This window comes from Symphalangus syndactylus, chromosome 12, assembly GCF_028878055.3.
Source record: "Symphalangus syndactylus isolate Jambi chromosome 12, NHGRI_mSymSyn1-v2.1_pri, whole genome shotgun sequence".
In the NCBI taxonomy this organism is placed as follows: Eukaryota; Metazoa; Chordata; class Mammalia; order Primates; family Hylobatidae; genus Symphalangus; species Symphalangus syndactylus.
Genome location: NC_072441.2, coordinates 131,693,151 through 131,709,147, shown reverse-complemented (window position 1 = coordinate 131,709,147; position 15,997 = coordinate 131,693,151). Strand labels below are relative to the sequence as shown.

Genomic DNA, 15,997 nt, shown 5'->3' with positions numbered 1-15,997 from the left:
CTCGTGATCCACCCACCTCGGCCTCCCAAAGTGCTGGGATTACAGGCGTGAGCCACCACGCCTGGCCCATATCTTCCATAATTTAAAGATATTGCTCTGCTGTCTTCTTTCATTGTTTCCAATAGAAACAATAGAGAAATCTGCTATAATCCTTGTCTTTGTTCCTCTGTATAATATATCTTCTCACTTTACCCAGCTCCACCAAGCTCTAGCCATTCTTAAGATTTTTCTCTGTTTCTTGAGTTTTGAGCGATTTGACTATGGTATTCTTTGATATACTTCTCTTCTTCTTTCTCATGTTTGGGATTCTTAGAGATTCTTAGATTTGTGATGTTACAAGAAAAACTTGGGATTGCAGCGTCCCATCTAAACTGAGAAGGAGCCATGAGACCAAAGAATGACTCAGACAAGTGTAACTTGATGAGTAGACAAGTTTATTCAACTTACATACAAGGCACTCCTGGACGGCAGCAGGACAGCTCTAGTGATCCACACTGCCTCCTGTCTCTAAACCACATTTTTTTGTTTGTTTGTTTTTAGACATGGGGTATTTTGCCATGTTGCTTAGGCTGGTCTCAGACTCCTGGACTCAAGTGATCGCCCTCCTCAGCCTCCCAAACTAGGATGACAGGCGTGAGCCACTGTACCCGGCTCCCTCTAAACTGCTTTTAAGCTAATTTTCTGGCTCTTTGCCTACTGTGTTTGAACAATGATAGTGTTTTTCTTGAGAGATTCTCAGATACTCTCTGGGATGGTTGGCTGGTTCTCAGGGATACCTGCTCCTCAGCTGGTTACCATTGCCATGGACCTAGCCTTCAGGTTTCAGGCAGTGAACATATGTACCTTTAAGTAATCTGGTAAAGGACCTGTCACACAACATGTGGGTATATGGTTTTTGTCAAATTTGCAAAATTATCCGCCATTATTTCTTCCTATCTTTTTTCTGTATCCCCTGCTCTCCCCTCCCCCTGCTTGAAGTTGTCCTACAGCTCAGTGGTGCTGTTTATTTAGTTTTTTTGCCGCTTTTTTTTTCCCTCTCGGTGTTAGTTATTTCTGACATACGTGTGTGTTATGTAACCCTAGCTCTACTATGCGCACCTGGAAGATTCTTTGTACCTCTGTAACCAGACCGATCCTTGGAAGGCTAGTCATTGTAGGATGCTCATGTCCAGGCATCTCCATGCGGCTTTAGCTGGGTGGTTTTGGGAACCAACAAAGGGCATCTGATTTTGCATGTCAAGAATCAAACTGTGGGTATTTGTTAATCTTTGACATGAGATGACACTATCAAAAAAGAATAGAATTTAAAAAAAAAAATAAGCCTTGATACTTCTGAGGAGGCCTGACCCTTATTAAGTCCTGGCTAAGGAAACAGCTACTCAGGATCACTTCCCTTATATCCTGGTGCCTGCTAGTCAGAAGATGGGGAGAGGTCATAACAGATAGCCCTAACACAGAGCATGGAAAACCCAGAGTTCATGCAATGTTGAGAGCAGATCCACTGGATGAAGTTGTATATTTTATGCACCTGGGGGTGAGAAGAACTGAAAATGCCCCTTATTATTTCAACCAAAAACAATGCCATTATATAATTGATACAGAGGTGCTGCTGCGTAGGGTAGTAGGAGCACTGATTGAGAGGCTGGTTTCTACTAGATCAGTATAAAAAGACATTAAGTGCTATATAAGCCCTATTAGATAGAGATAATGGGAAACAAAGGGGTAGGTTTTTGGCAACTTGGAACATCCATACCCTGTGCAGGAAACATACTATCCAAGAGAAAGCCAGCGCATGTTGAAGTACCAGGCCCCTGGGAGGTAAGCACAGAAGTGAGGAGGTGGACAGGGGTTAGAGGGGAGCCAGCACAGCATGGAGTATGGTGCTTACTTCAACATGGCCTTTTGAGTAGAGTCATATTAACAACTGCCAACTAGGGGCTCCTACTTACCAGCCCCCAGCTAGAAGATAGCCCAGAGAAGTGTGGCAGGCTTAGATTTAAGAACCATTGGGAATAATACAAAGGTAAACTTACAGTTTTGTTCAAAGCTTCTGAGCTTTAAGTTAGCAAGTTACAGGGAACACGTGAATACTAATAAGAAATGGCGGTATGCTTTGTAGACTTGGGGGCCTTGATTATGAACTATCTTAAGGTTTAATACTATCCTGAGTCCCTACCTGAGAACTTCTCTTTCCCCTTAAAACATACATGTTCCTGGTTTAGCCCTTGGATAAGTGCGCAGAGATATATATGCAAGAAACTTTCGGATTAGGGGTCCTATTGCCCTTTGAGAAAGCATGAACATTTGGCTATACCCTCTGACCGAATGAGCTCTTTAAGCCTTCTGAATGTTGGTTCACTTGACAAGACAGATTGAAGTCTCAGGTGTTCCTAGGAGGGCAGGAAATAGTCAAGTTGCTGCTAGATCCAGAATGGTTGTCTGAGAGACATGGGTTGTTACAGGAAACTTGGGAACAAGGGAGAAAACCTCTGGGCTATGAATCTTTTACAGAAAGAGACCCATTAAACTGATAGTGGCCCTGAGAAAATAACTATATAATTGCCAGTGCTAGGGGAATATTTCTTGCCCGAAAGTCATGTGCACCCTTCTCACAAGCAAACCTCACAGAGTTTCGTTTCTTTTCCCATCCACAGGTAACAGTCCTTTGGACAGCCCCCGGAATTTCTCTCCAAATGCACCTGCTCACTTTTCTTTTGTTCCTGCCCGTAGGTAAGTTGATAGGAAACCTCCTCTGGGACCAGCACATGTGGCACTTGCATGAGTGTTAGTTGAATGTCAGATTCCTCCTTTAAGTGTCACTACTCTTTCAAGTGTATTACCTGAAGCTCCCATCCATCAAAACTCTGTCTTTGCTTTCCTCTCCCAGGTTGTAATGATCGTGTTCTGGTTTTGCTTTGTAGGTGCCCCACGTATTTGTGTTTGAATGTTTAAACAGGAGAGTAGATATTAAGTAAAAGTAGATTTATTTGTATAATTCACTTTTTTTTTAAGTCCCTAATGTCCTATGGGTATGTTCCAAAGCATTATACTTTCAATTGAGAACTGTCCTAGAGTGATGAATGAAAAAATAAGCTCTCCTCCAGGAGGACCCAAAGTTTTACTCTTTGTCCTCTTTAACTCAGCTAGTTTAAAGCAGCTGGAAGGGCCCTTTGTGCCTCTCTCCTTGACTTTGAGCTGGAGTTCGTTTGGGGGTATAAAGAGACTACAGGGACTTCACTTTTCCTTCTATGAATTTAGAAAGATTTGGTGCATACAGAGCCATGCTTACAGTCCTCCTCCCATGTTTCTTCCCTCTTGAGAGTGATAACAAACCTGTCTGTGGCCCATGGCAGCAATGCTGACAGCTCTGCCTGTGGCTGGAATATCATCAGGCCTTTAGAGAAAGCTGAATGAGATTTATCCATCCAAATCACATACCTGGGCTCTATACACACATGATTTCTTGTCAGAACTTTTCTAAGATTCTTTGCCAGAGTTTATATTTATTTTATTTTTTAATTTTTAAAATTGTTCTTGGTTAGAGTTAGTCTCTGGTATAAGACTTCCAGGAAAATTATGGTTCCAGATTTGTAACCTTTAATGGATGGAGAATGTAATATAGCCGGAGGCCAGGACAGTTTTAATACTTAGACTACTTTTTTTTTTTTTTTTTTTTTTTTTTGAGATGGAGTCTTGCTCTGTCGCCCAGGCTGGAGTGCTGTGGCACGATCTCGGCTCACTGCAAACTCCGCCTCCCGGGTTCACACCATTCTCCTGCCTCAGCCTCCCGAGTAGCTGGGACTACAGGCGCCCGCCACCACGCCCGGCTAATTTCTTTTTTTGTGTTTTTGGTAGAGACGGTGTTCCACCATGTTAGCCAGGATGGTCTCGATCTCCTGACCTCATGATCCGCCCGCCTTGGCCTCCCAAAGTGCTGGGATTACAGGCATGAGCCACTGCGCCTGGCCTACTTAGACTACTTTTTAAAAAAAGACATATTAGGAAAAGGGGAGGCTCCTGGAAATGGTGTTAACTCACTATTCCAGTGATAACCCAAAATAAATCCATCCTCTTTCCAGGATTCTTTGCAGTTGAAAAGAACATGAACAGGTTGGGATAAGTTTGGTGGCTGACTTGGGTTTCCTCCTTCAACCCACTTACCTTATTCAAAACAAATTTTATGCAGGTTTGTTCCATGGGCTCATCTCTCCTACCCCATGGAACTTCCAATTTGTTAAGCAAGGATCCAGATAAGATCACTTACAGTATAAGAATATGCTGGTTTGATGCATTTGTTTGTCCAACCCAGCTGGAAAGACTTATTCCAGACTTCTTGCCTGGACTGTATATAAACTGTACTCTCAGAGTAGGTATGAGCTAGGACACCAAGACCTGTGGCCAGATCCCCATAGGTGGCATTGAGTTATTTCTCATCCATTTGATAAATATTTGCTGAGCACCACCAACTAGAGCCAGGCACACTCAGCTGGGTGCTTAGTTATGTAGTGGTAACAAAATAGACATAGTCCCTACTTCCCTGAAACTCAGGATGTAGGAGAGTCTGTGTACTGGTTGTTTCCTCTGTAAGGAATGCTGTTCCCTCAGATCTTCATTTAGCTAACTCATTCTTATGATTCATAGCTCCTCTTAAATGTCACCTCCTCAGAGAGGCCTTCCCTAAACATTCAATCTAAAGGAGTCTTCTTGTCTTTCTCTATCAAATCATCCAGTTTTATTTTCAAACTAGTACTTTTCAATTCCTGATATTATCTTATTTGCATATTTTCTGTCTCAATTCAACCACAATCAAGTCATCTTTAATAGAGATACCTTCATTTGTTGAAAGCTGTGTCCTGGCGGGAAGACAAATGAGTAGTGGGAGAGAAAGACAAACAAATATATGGTTATAAATTATGACAAGCACCATAGAGGGAAAGAGCATGATGCTGCATGAAAGAACAGGAAGAGGGCCAAGCACAGTGGCTCACGCCTGTAATCCCAGCACTTTGGGAGGCCGAAGCAGGCGGATCACTTGAAGTCGGGAGTTTGAGACCAGCCTGGCCAACATGGTGAAACACCATCTCTACTAAAAATACAAAAATTAGCCGGGCATGGTGGCGCAGGTCTGTAATCCTAGCTACTTGGGAGGCTGAGGCAGGAAAATCACTTGAATCCGGGAGGCAGAGGTTGCAGTGAGCCGAGATCATGCCACTGCACTCCAGCCTGGGCGACAGAGCAAGACTCCATCTCAAACAAAACAAAACAAAAAAAGAACAGGAAGATACTAAGGCCAAAGAACCTCCACTGGGTGGCCATGTAAAGCCTCTCCGAAGGATGAGAAGCAGCTGCCACCTTAGGTGTGAGGACGCAGGTGTGTGTAGACCATTCCAGGCAGAGGGAACAGCCTGTTCCATTGATACCATGGGTCTGTTTCATTGCCTGGGTTTAGGAGTAGGACCAACTAGGAGGCTTCAGGGCCTGGTTTTTACCACTGAGACCCAAACAGGTCTATGCTAGGTGGCATGACATTTGAGTCAAGTGCATGGGACATGGATCTCTGGGCTGTCCTCTTATAGAACACAGTAAGAAAAGCTGCTGGTTATTGGTGGGATGGGGAGAAGTGTTTCAACCCTGCCAAACAGAGTATCAGGAATTGTTTGTTTCTGTGTTACTGGCTGGCGCTTTGGAGGATCACATGGGTTTGCAATGTCAAACAAAAGACAGATTGAATTGAACACTAAGGATAGACCCTTTGGTCCTACAATTTCACTTCAAACTATCACACATTCCTAAACAGAAGGAATGTGCCAAGCTAGACCAAATACCAAGATTCAAAAAGATCACTGTCTCTGGTTCCTTTGGTTCTCACTGTAATGTGTATTTTTTTACTACAGCCATAGCCACAGAGCTGACAGGTAATAGCGGGTATAATGGGGAGAGGGGCTGGGAAACTGCTATGCATGGCCAGACAATATGGTTTGTGATGTTGTGGTTGGTGAAAACTGGTTGTGATGATTCTTCTCTGACTGGGTATGAACATTGGGCCTTTCATGTCTTGCAAAGAGGCCCAAAGGGATCTCCCTCTACCTGCTGGAACCAAGGCTCAGAGCTCATATGCTTGGAGGCAGGAATTGCTGAATAGTTCCAAACTTCTGAGCTTAGGGACAAATCACCCTTATTTCCACAGCGTTGCACAGTCAGGTGACTGCGGTGACCAGATAGAGGAAATAGAGGCATCATGTGGTGGCATTTCTTCCTGACTCTGGTGGCCCCTGCTGTTCATTGTACAGAGAAATAGCTGCCATGCAACTGGTTTTCATTTCTTTTTTTTTTTTTTTTTTTTGAGACGGAGTCTCGCTCTGTCACCCAGGCTGGAGTGCAGTGGCGCGGTCTCGGCTCACTGCAAGCTCCGCCTCCCAGGTTCACGCCATTCTCCTGCCTCAGCCTCTCCGAGTAGCTGGGACTACAGGCGCCCGCCACCACGCCCGGCTAACTTTTTGTATTTTTAGTAGAGACGGGGTTTCACCGTGGTCTCGATCTCCTGACCTCGTGATCCGCCCGCCTCGGCCTCCCAAAGTGCTGGGATTACAAGCGTGAGCCACCGCGCCCGGCCCTGGTTTTCATTTCTATCTAAGGGGGGAAAAACTCATGTGTACAAAAGTGTATTTGACAAGGGTTTGGGAAATCCATCCCTGAGTTATGCTTGTCTCATCTTTGCTGAGCTGTTTCCTGGAACTGACTTGCTTTATTGTGTGGTGCTCCCAGGACCCAGCAAAGAGGTCAGAGAGAACATCATGTCTGAGCACCTTCCTGGAATGTCTGAACCTCAGAGACTAGGTTCCAGCAGAGTTATAGCCTATATGTGCTGCTGCCAGGGTGGCATGAAGTTTGAGTCATGTGCATGTGGCATGGAACCTGCGGCTCACCTCTTACAGAACAGAGTAGAAAAGCTGCTAGGTATTGGTGAGGGTGGGGAGGAGTGCTTCGAAGGGAGAAGCCCCAGCAAGATTTATTCCTTTTTGCTTCTTCCTCTCCCTGTCCCTGCCATAACCATGAAGCCTTGAACAAACCACCCAAATCTCAGGATCTTAGTGTTTTCTCTGTAAATTGTAATATGAACTTATAAAGATCCTCCATTGCTGATAGTCCAAGGTTCTGTGAGTAGCAGCAAAAAAACTTTGTATCTAACTTCAACCAGAGCAGGCTGTACCCTTAAGCTCTACAAAAAAGAATACACCACATCCCACAGTCCAGGCAAAGAATCACACATTCATATTATAAAAGTTTCAAACTAGATCCCTGCTTGATCTTTCCCCTCTACAGTAAAGCAAATAACTGTGGCGGGGTGGGGGGGCGTGTTTTGTTTGTTTGTTTTGATGAGAGCTGTGGGGAGCATCCTCTTGAGAGCAGCAGGAAGCCTCCCCCAAAGTCTCATATACAGCTAAGGGTATGTCACCTCCCTCCTCTTTCATAAAGTTACTGTCACTCTTCGACAGACATTCCCAAATATTGGTTTTATAAGTCCTAACAGCTCCTAGGCAGCCTATAACTATTTCCCATTGATTAGCTCAGTTCAGACCCAGATGGTGGCCCACTTCTTCCTGTTGTCAGCCAGTGGCCTGGGGACCAAAGATCCCTTAACATGGAGCCTTCACAAACGGAAATAGCTGCATTTCAGTGGCAGTTCTATCTTGTAATGTTGCCTATAGCTGGAATCCTCTCTCATTGTTTCTATGAAAGTAAGTTGAGAGTATGAAAATATATATTCCAAAACCACAGTATTGTATGACAGATGTTCTTCTGTTATACAAAGTTATGGACTATTTTATAGTCAGAGATGTCTGTCTTTGCAGGGAAAACAACAATAAGCCCTCTGTAGGAGAGAGATATAAAAGCATGTACTGGACTGAGCAGTAATGTCTTAAGGAGGAGCCCTACAGTGAATCAACTGCCCCTAAAATGCTGATGAACAGACAGGCAGGTTGTGGGTCAGGGTGTAGTCCTGTAGAAACTGCCTAATACTTTTTCTTGCATACAGGACTGATGGGCGGCGCTGGTCTTTGGCCTCTTTGCCCTCTTCAGGATACGGAACTAACACTCCTAGCTCCACTGTCTCAGTAAGTAGCCATATCTGTGGCCATACTTCCTTCACCCTGAGGAAGTACTTCCGTTTGGGTTATCTAGTGTTACAAAATGGTTCTCAACTTTTTCTCCAAAGTCAAACTCAAGAGAGGTTGCTGAGAGATGATGTTGGGTGCAACAGAGGGCTGGGGTGCCTTCCCAACCATAGCCAGCTCCATAAGTGCCTTCGGAAAGGATGACCAGTGCCCTCTCTGGGAATCAGTTACTTCTAGTGGAGGCAGAGGAGAGCTTGAGGATGAACTTTTGCTTTGACAGTGAGACCAGATATGGGAACTCCTAAGCACACTTCCCCTACTCCTCCATCCTTATTTCTAGAACTGGAACCAAGAGCAGATCACCTTTCTCATATCTGAAGCACTTGGTAGACTCTCCCCCTCTTTTTCACCTTTTTCTTTCAAAAAAGAAGGGAAGAGTGATTGTTATTTGATATCCAAGTTTGATGCATATGAAACAAAAAGCTGGACCTGTCTCTAAAGTGTTTATTTCTTTTGGAGAATGTTTTAGCCTAAAACACAAGAGCTGTACTAATTGCTGCTATGCACAATTGACCCTCAAGTAAACCCTCATTGAGCAACCTTGTTTTTTTTTTTGAAGGAGTGTCACTGTCACCCCGGCTGGAGTGCAGTGGTGCAGTCACGGCTCACTGCAGCTTCGACCTCCCCAGGCTCAGATGATCCTCCCACCTCAGCCTCCTAAGTAGACTGGGACTGTGGGGGCATGCCACCACCCTGTAGCAGGCTAATTTTTTGTAGAGAGGGGGTTTCATCACGTTTCCCAGGCTGGTCCCAAATTTCTAGGCTCAAGCGATCCATCTGCCTTGGCTTCCCAAAGTGCTAGGATTACAGGCGTGAACTACCACACCCAGCTGAGCAACTTTTTATTAAAACCACAGTGACAAGGTTGGCCAACTTTTTCTGTAAAGACCCCAATGTGGAGTAAATGTTTTAGTCTTTGAAGGCCATACAGAAGCAGGCCGTAGACCTGCTGACCCCATCCCCATTATATGCAGCATTCTTCAGGTCTTCCTTGCTCAGTGTGCCTTTATTCCTGAATCTCGAGCAGGGAAAAGGAGTACATTTCCTCTCCCAACCTAGATATTACTATCACATTAATCCAAAGATGTCACTGGTCTTTGGCAACTGTTAAGTTTAAGATCTCTCTCTAATAAACATCCCCTTTCCCGGGCCAGGCGCGGTGGCTCACGCCTGTAATGCCAGCACTTTGAGAGGCTAAGGCAGGCTGATCACAAGGTCAGGAGATCGAGACCATCGTGGCTAACATGGTGAAACCCCGTCTCTACTAAAAATACAAAAAATTAGCTGGGCGTGGTGGCACGCGCCTGTAGTCCCAGCGTCTCAGGAGGCTGAGGCAGGAGAATCGCTTGAACCCAGGAGGCGGAGATTGCAGTGAGCCGACATCACGCCACTGCACTCCAGCCTGGGTGACAGAGCAAAACTCTCTCTCAAAAAAAAAAAAAAAAAAAAAAAAATCCCCTTTCCCGTAACTCTTTACTCAAACAAGTGATTTTTTTAGAACCAAGGTAAGTCTCATCTATGTGTAAATATTCCTTTTCTGCAAATTTTAGTAGACTTAACTCATTGCTCTAGCTTATTAGGATTCTTTAAAATACCAGTTTTGCCCACTGTAGTTTACATTGCCTCACTAGTTTCATGTTAGCTATAGCTGGTAAGAATACTTTTTGCAACTTTGATCCAAATCATTTATTAAAATGTGGCCAAGAAATAACCCTGTGGAGACATCTCACTAGCTGTTTATAACTTCATGTATTACAGCATTCTACGCGAGAAAATGTGCACTGTTAGCCAAAAAGAAATGCTGATTTCTCACTTGTTTATTGAACTTGTGACAACAGAGTTATCTCAGTGTGGTGCTTTAGCTTTGATTCTTAAGTGGATTTAGATATTTAAACCTTGGCTCTGGGAGCAGTAGCTCAGGCCTATAATCTCAGCACTTTGAGAGGTCAAAGCAGGAGTTCCAAAAGACCAGCCTGGACAATACAGCAAGACCCTGTCACTTAAAAAAAAAATAGCTGGACATGGTGGCATGCACCTGCAGTTTCAGCTGCTTGGGAGGCTGAGGCATGAGGATCACTTGAGCCCAGAAGTTTGAGGCAGCAGTGAGCTATGATAATGCCACTGCACTCCATCCAGGACAACAGAACAGAATCCTGTCTCTGAGAAAACAAACAGGCTGGGCGCAGTGGCTCAGCCTGTAATCCCAGCACTTTGGGAGGCCAAGGCAGGCGGATCACCTGAGGTCGGGAGTTCCAGACCAGCCTGACCAACGTGGAGAAACCCCATCTTTATTAAAAATACAAAATTACCCGGGCATGGTGGCACATGCCTGTAATCTCAACTACTCAGGAGGCTGAGGCAGGAGAGTCACTTGAACCCGGGAGGCGGAGGTTGTAGTGAGCCAACATCGTGCCATTGCACTCCAGCCTGGGCAACAAGAGCGAAACTCTGTCTCAAAAAAAAAACAAAACAAAAAAACCCAGATCATTGATCAGTTTGGTAAATAGAACTTGGGCTGACAGTGTTCGACTTGCCTGTCCTCTTTGTCAGTCTTGTCAGGTAATGGGGGGGAGTTCCCTGATCCTGGGGCTGAATGGGTGCTTCAGCATTAGCTATGCCTGTAGAAGTCCTGTGATAGCCGAGCACCCTCCCTCAGACGGCCTGTTGAGATTGGCAGTGCTGTTGTGAGGAATCCTCAGTCACTGAGCCATGTTTAGAATTCATGAGTATTTTCAGGTCAAGCCTAATCTTCAGGTCCAGATGTAAAAGTAATTTTCTTCCCTGCTGGATTTTCTTGCCTGCTGGACACGAGGCCATAGTTGGTCTGCAGGCTGCAGTTTGCTAAACCCTGGCATAATACATTGGCCAGCTTGAGTGAGTCTGGGCACAGCCCTCACAGCCGCAGCAAAGGCACTTCTCCTCCAGACAACGGCCAAAAGGAAACATCGCTGAGCTGCCCCCAGGGTGGGCTCTCTCAAGATTGTGGAAGGGAGAACTTAAGGGGATGTTATTTGCAGCTGGGTACACCTAAAACATGTCCCAAGTGAGGAAGCATGATTTATTAACTACTTTTGCAGTTCTAAAATTCCATGACAGTCTGGGCCCAACTCCCTGCACAACCCTTGAAGGACTCCAGTATATTGAATTCCTCAGGGCTGAGGGCTCTGAAGGGCTGGAGAAAAACAGGATCAAGCACAGGCAAGGCTAAGGGAGTAGGAGAAAGAAGACCTGCTTTGGGTTTATAGTGACTGGGAAGTTCCCTGACCATTTTCAGTCCTTCCCCATTCTTGGACTGCTCTGGGACATGTCTTTAATGCCACTTCTTAATGTTTTCCCTTCTAGTCATCATGCTCCTCACAGGAAAAGCTGCATCAGTTGCCTTTCCAGCCTACAGCTGATGAGCTGCACTTTTTGACGAAGCATTTCAGCACAGAGAGCGTACCAGATGAGGAAGGACGGCAGTCCCCAGCCATGCGGCCTCGCTCCCGGAGCCTCAGGTGAGGGTGCTGTCTGCCCACTGTCCCAGTGCATGTGGATTTCAGCTTGTTTGCATAGGACAGAGGTGGGCACACTTATGCTATAAAGGGCCAAGACAGTAAATATTTTTAGGCTTTATAGGCCATATATCTCTGTCACATTCCTCAACTCTGCTGTTGTAGTATGAAAGTATCCACAAATAATATATAAACTTTATTTACCAAAAAAAAAAAAAAAAAGTAGCAGGCCATAGTTAGTCTGCAGGCTGTAGTTTGCTAACCCCTGGCATAATACATTGGCCAGCTTGAGTGAGTCGAGTTCAACAAAGCCCAAGCTATTTTTGGCTTCAGGTACAGCTCAATCCCTCACCCCAGGAAGTATTTAACAATACTGTCAAGTGGTCCCTCTCTTTTTCTGTTTAAAGGTAGTTAGCAGCAGAAATATACTTTAGATTACATCCGGTAAAAGGAGAACAATGGTATCATCAATTCTGGTGGTTATCAGGCTCCAGAACCCATTGGCCTTGGGTGTATGATCTAGGCCAGCTAAAAAAGTTGCTGCTGAAGACAGGTTGCTGGCATGGAGAAGAAGCCCATTTCAAAAGCAGAATTAAATGTCCATTTGAATATGTCTTTATTCTGTGAATCACCTGGGCACATCTTCATCAAACCAAACTAACCTTAACAGCTGCTGATTAATTTTCGATTCTCTTTGGCGTTAGCTGGTAAATCAGTGCCAGAATTTTAGGTTAAGGAAGGTGATGGAGATTAAAATGAACATGACTTTAATGACCGAGCTCAGTTTTGCAGGGTCCCTAAGAAGTAATTAATTGGCTAAGATGTGCAGGGTAGGATCCCAGAGGAGCAGCAGTTCCTCCCAGAAAGAATCCCCTCGGGTAATGCTGGCACTGCACCAGGAGTGACAGGGAGTAAGCTGGGCCAGACCACAATGATTGGTTCAGGTTCAGAGATTGATGAAGATGGTATCTGAGGCTTCAGTGCAAAGGATCAAGCATACAAATGAGCAGGTGTGAATCTCCAGTGCCTTTCTCTGTGTCACAGAGGAACACCGGAGTCTTGGTGTTCTCAACAACCCATAGACAGAGAAGGGTACCTTTTAGGCCAGTTGAGATTGAGAGGCCCACAGTGATGCTCAGAGAAATCCCTGCTATATTACTCTTAAATCCTTGGTAATGTGCAGCAGTACAGCAGGCAAAACATGGCACATTCCAGGGAAGAAAGACAGAGTGGGACAGTTGTGAACCTAGCACATCTTGGATCATGTGTCAGGGGCAGTAAACTGGGCAAGACCCACATATCCATTCAGCTGTGTGGCTCCAACTTTGAAATTTTTTAAGGAGATATAACAACACATGAGCCAGACGGGAAGATTTAGGTTATCAGGGAAGATAATAAATTAAGGCAGAAAACATATCAGCTGCCTTCAGTAAATGACCCAGACGTATAACTCACAACAGTCTGGACTGGCCTCATTCATCCCCAGGTTAGGTCCATGGCTGCAGCTAGTTTGGAAAAAAATGTACGTGTGCACCGTCTTCCTTTGGTTGCTTTGGTAGCTTTTTTGTTTTGTTCCCAAGAATATGCTGGGGCACACCCAACCCTATTGACCAAAACTAAGAGGACACAGAGAATCCTACTCCGGGGGAGGTTATCCTGGGAAAGCCACCAGTGAGCTTAGGAGTAGGTGCCTTTCTAGGTCTTTCTAGCCTGGAAGAGGTCTTTGTGAAAACCAAGCCTAGCTCCATATAATACCATTTTGAACTGAACAAGGTACACTGGAAACTCCAGGAATAAGAAAGGCTCCTCAGTACCCATTAAAGTGGGAGTATGTAGCTGCTGAAGATGGTGGGAGGGGCAGGGTCTCTAGGGATGACCATCTTTCTTCTTGATAGTTCCATAGCACTAAAGTAACACAATCATTTCTTTCTTTTTTAGTCCTGGACGATCCCCAGTTTCCTTTGACAGTGAAATCATAATGATGAATCATGTGTACAAAGAAAGATTCCCAAAGGTAAGGATCCATTTAAAAGGAGAGTGGCAATACCCCTCAGGGTGGCTGCCTACAGCCAGCCCCAATGGGAAGACTCTGGAGTGAAGGAATGAAGTGCTGCCTCCAGAGGTAACCAAGAAGAAGAACAGAAAGTCAGCCAGGAGGCTGTGGACACAGCAACAAGGGCTTCCAGACTGCTGGAGAAGGAGACGGCAGGATATGAGTTTGGGAACTGTATTTGCAGAGCCTTTGTTTCTTCACTACCCAGGAGTAGAGTTATCCAGAGGGGAATGTCAGAAAGGGATCCCACCATATATTAAAGAGGAAAGAAAGAACTGGAGGCTTTACTTCTCACTGTGCATATGAGGATCCGTGAGTCAGGGTTCACTCATTGCAGGATTTGCCCTCTGGTGGCATCTTCATTTGATAGAGATTTCTTAAGCAGCACCTCATTACCAGGTGTCAGAGTACACAGACAGAGAAGTAGGCTGCACTGGCAAGAAGGCCAGAGAGAGCAGTAGGAGTGGGAGACAGATCTCAGAGTTGCTTGCTAACATTTGAATTTTCATTTTCAAGCAGGAAAATGCTGAGGGAGGAAAGTAGGTTGTTATCCTGAGATAGCTGAGAAGTAGCATTCATAACTCTGCTGCTTGGCTGTGAACCTCCTTGTATATGGAACTAGGATCTTGTTTCCCATTTGCATGTCTCTTTTTTTGTTAAGAGATGGAGTCTTGCTCTGTCACCCAGGCTGGAGTGCAATGGCGCCATCTTGGCTCACTGCAGCCTCTGCCTCCGGGGTTCAAACAGTTCTCCTGCCTCAGCCTCCTGAGATGCTGGGACTACAGGCATGCGCCACCACGCCCGGCTAATTTTTGTATTTTTAGTAGAGACGGGTTTTGCCATGTTGGCCAGGCCGGTCTCGAACTCCTGACCTCAGGTGATCCACCTGCCTCAGCCTCCCAAAGTGCTGGGATTACAGGCACGAGCCACTGTACCTGGCCCCATTTGCATGTCTTTTTCAACACCACATGCCTGTACGCTGTGACCTGGCCTCCTGAAGATAGGCCCTGTTCCTGACTGAGAGGGGATACTGGACTGCAGAACCCATGCCCTGTGGTCTGTGCTTTCCAGCTTTGGAGTGGGCACTAGAAAATAAGCGTGAAGAAGGAGGCAGAACAAACACCTAGGAATTCATTTTGATGTATATGGTGTTTATGAAGTTTGGGAGTATATAATGTTGAGAAATGTATCTCATGCTTCTCCTCCTCCTCCTTGTATATTAGATGTTTTTGTAGCATTGGATGTTTGTGTTTATAGGCATGTTTCCAGTTCCTTCCTATAGGATGAATTATTGTTGGAGAAAATGTGTTAAGATTCCTTCACTTCCTTCTTTCTCCTCTACTCCCACTTTTTCACGTTCTTCCTCTTTCATTCTCCACGTAGACACACCACATATATAGGTATGTAGGTATACATTTGCCTAAACACACACTGGAAATCAGAAATCACCACCTGGTAGCAAAAGAAATAAGGCAGAGTCTTAGATAGGCAGCTTAGAAATCGTTCACAGATGTGTATCTGTCATTTTGACATGACTGTGTAGTTAGGTCCCTAAGAGGTTTGGAGCCAGACCTCCATTCTCCTCTGCTGGGGATCCAGGCCAGGGTCATGTTCCTATCCACAGTCCCCCCATTCCAACTCACCATCTGTGACCAGACAGGTTCACTAAGCAGCTCTCCAAGCACCTGCCTAGCTCCCTTGGGGTCCTAAGGTGTTAAGTAAGAGGATCCTGAGATAAAAGAAACTCTCACTTAAAGAACTTCCCAGTTTAGAAACCAGCAGTGCCCATGCACTAAGTTTACACAGTTGGGAGGTCCAGTGGAAGAACAGAGGAATGGAAACCCATTTGCCTGGGGAAATGAAAGACTTCCCCCAGAGGAGACACAATATTTGAATTGAGATTAGAAGGAGAATTAGGAGTTTGCCAGGCAGGCTTGGCAGAGTGAAAAAGCCACACACAGGGAACAACATAAACAGGCATGAAACAGCATAGTAAAAGAGGAAGATAGCAAACACTTGTGTGTCCTTACAGCAAAAGAGCTTGCCCTGGAGGGAGTTGGGGGAGATGGGCAAGACCAGGTGAAAGAGGGCCTTGAATATAAAGCTAAGGCATCTTGAGTTGACTTTACTTGAAGGTGATCTATTAATGTCTTCAGTTATCAGGTTTCCCAAATGCAGTGTAAGGAAACCAGGATCACAGGGAGCCCATTATTTTGCTATTTCCAGGTCCTTCAGGCTTAGCTCCAACTGAGCTGGAACTAGAAGGGAAGTGT

At 45.2% G+C, this 15,997-nt stretch overlaps 1 protein-coding gene across 12 annotated transcripts in view; it reads left to right on the top strand.

Annotated features, from left to right (window-relative positions):
- The window catches only part of MAST2 (microtubule associated serine/threonine kinase 2), a 239,566-nt gene that overhangs the window by 202,114 nt on the left and 21,455 nt on the right, over positions 1-15,997 (top strand). For 7 of the 12 annotated variants that reach the window (XM_055255357.2, XM_063627592.1, XM_063627596.1 and 4 more), the window contains 4 exons: positions 2,655-2,730; positions 8,039-8,117; positions 11,520-11,674; positions 13,610-13,685. In XM_055255357.2, coding sequence (XP_055111332.1) covers positions 2,655-2,730; positions 8,039-8,117; positions 11,520-11,674; positions 13,610-13,685 — 386 coding nt within the window. Of the gene's footprint in view, positions 1-2,654; positions 2,731-5,894; positions 5,916-8,038; positions 8,118-11,519; positions 11,675-13,609; positions 13,686-15,997 lie in introns of all 12 variants that reach the window. The other 5 variants (XM_063627595.1, XM_063627589.1, XM_063627594.1 and 2 more) reach the window with 1 other exon arrangement.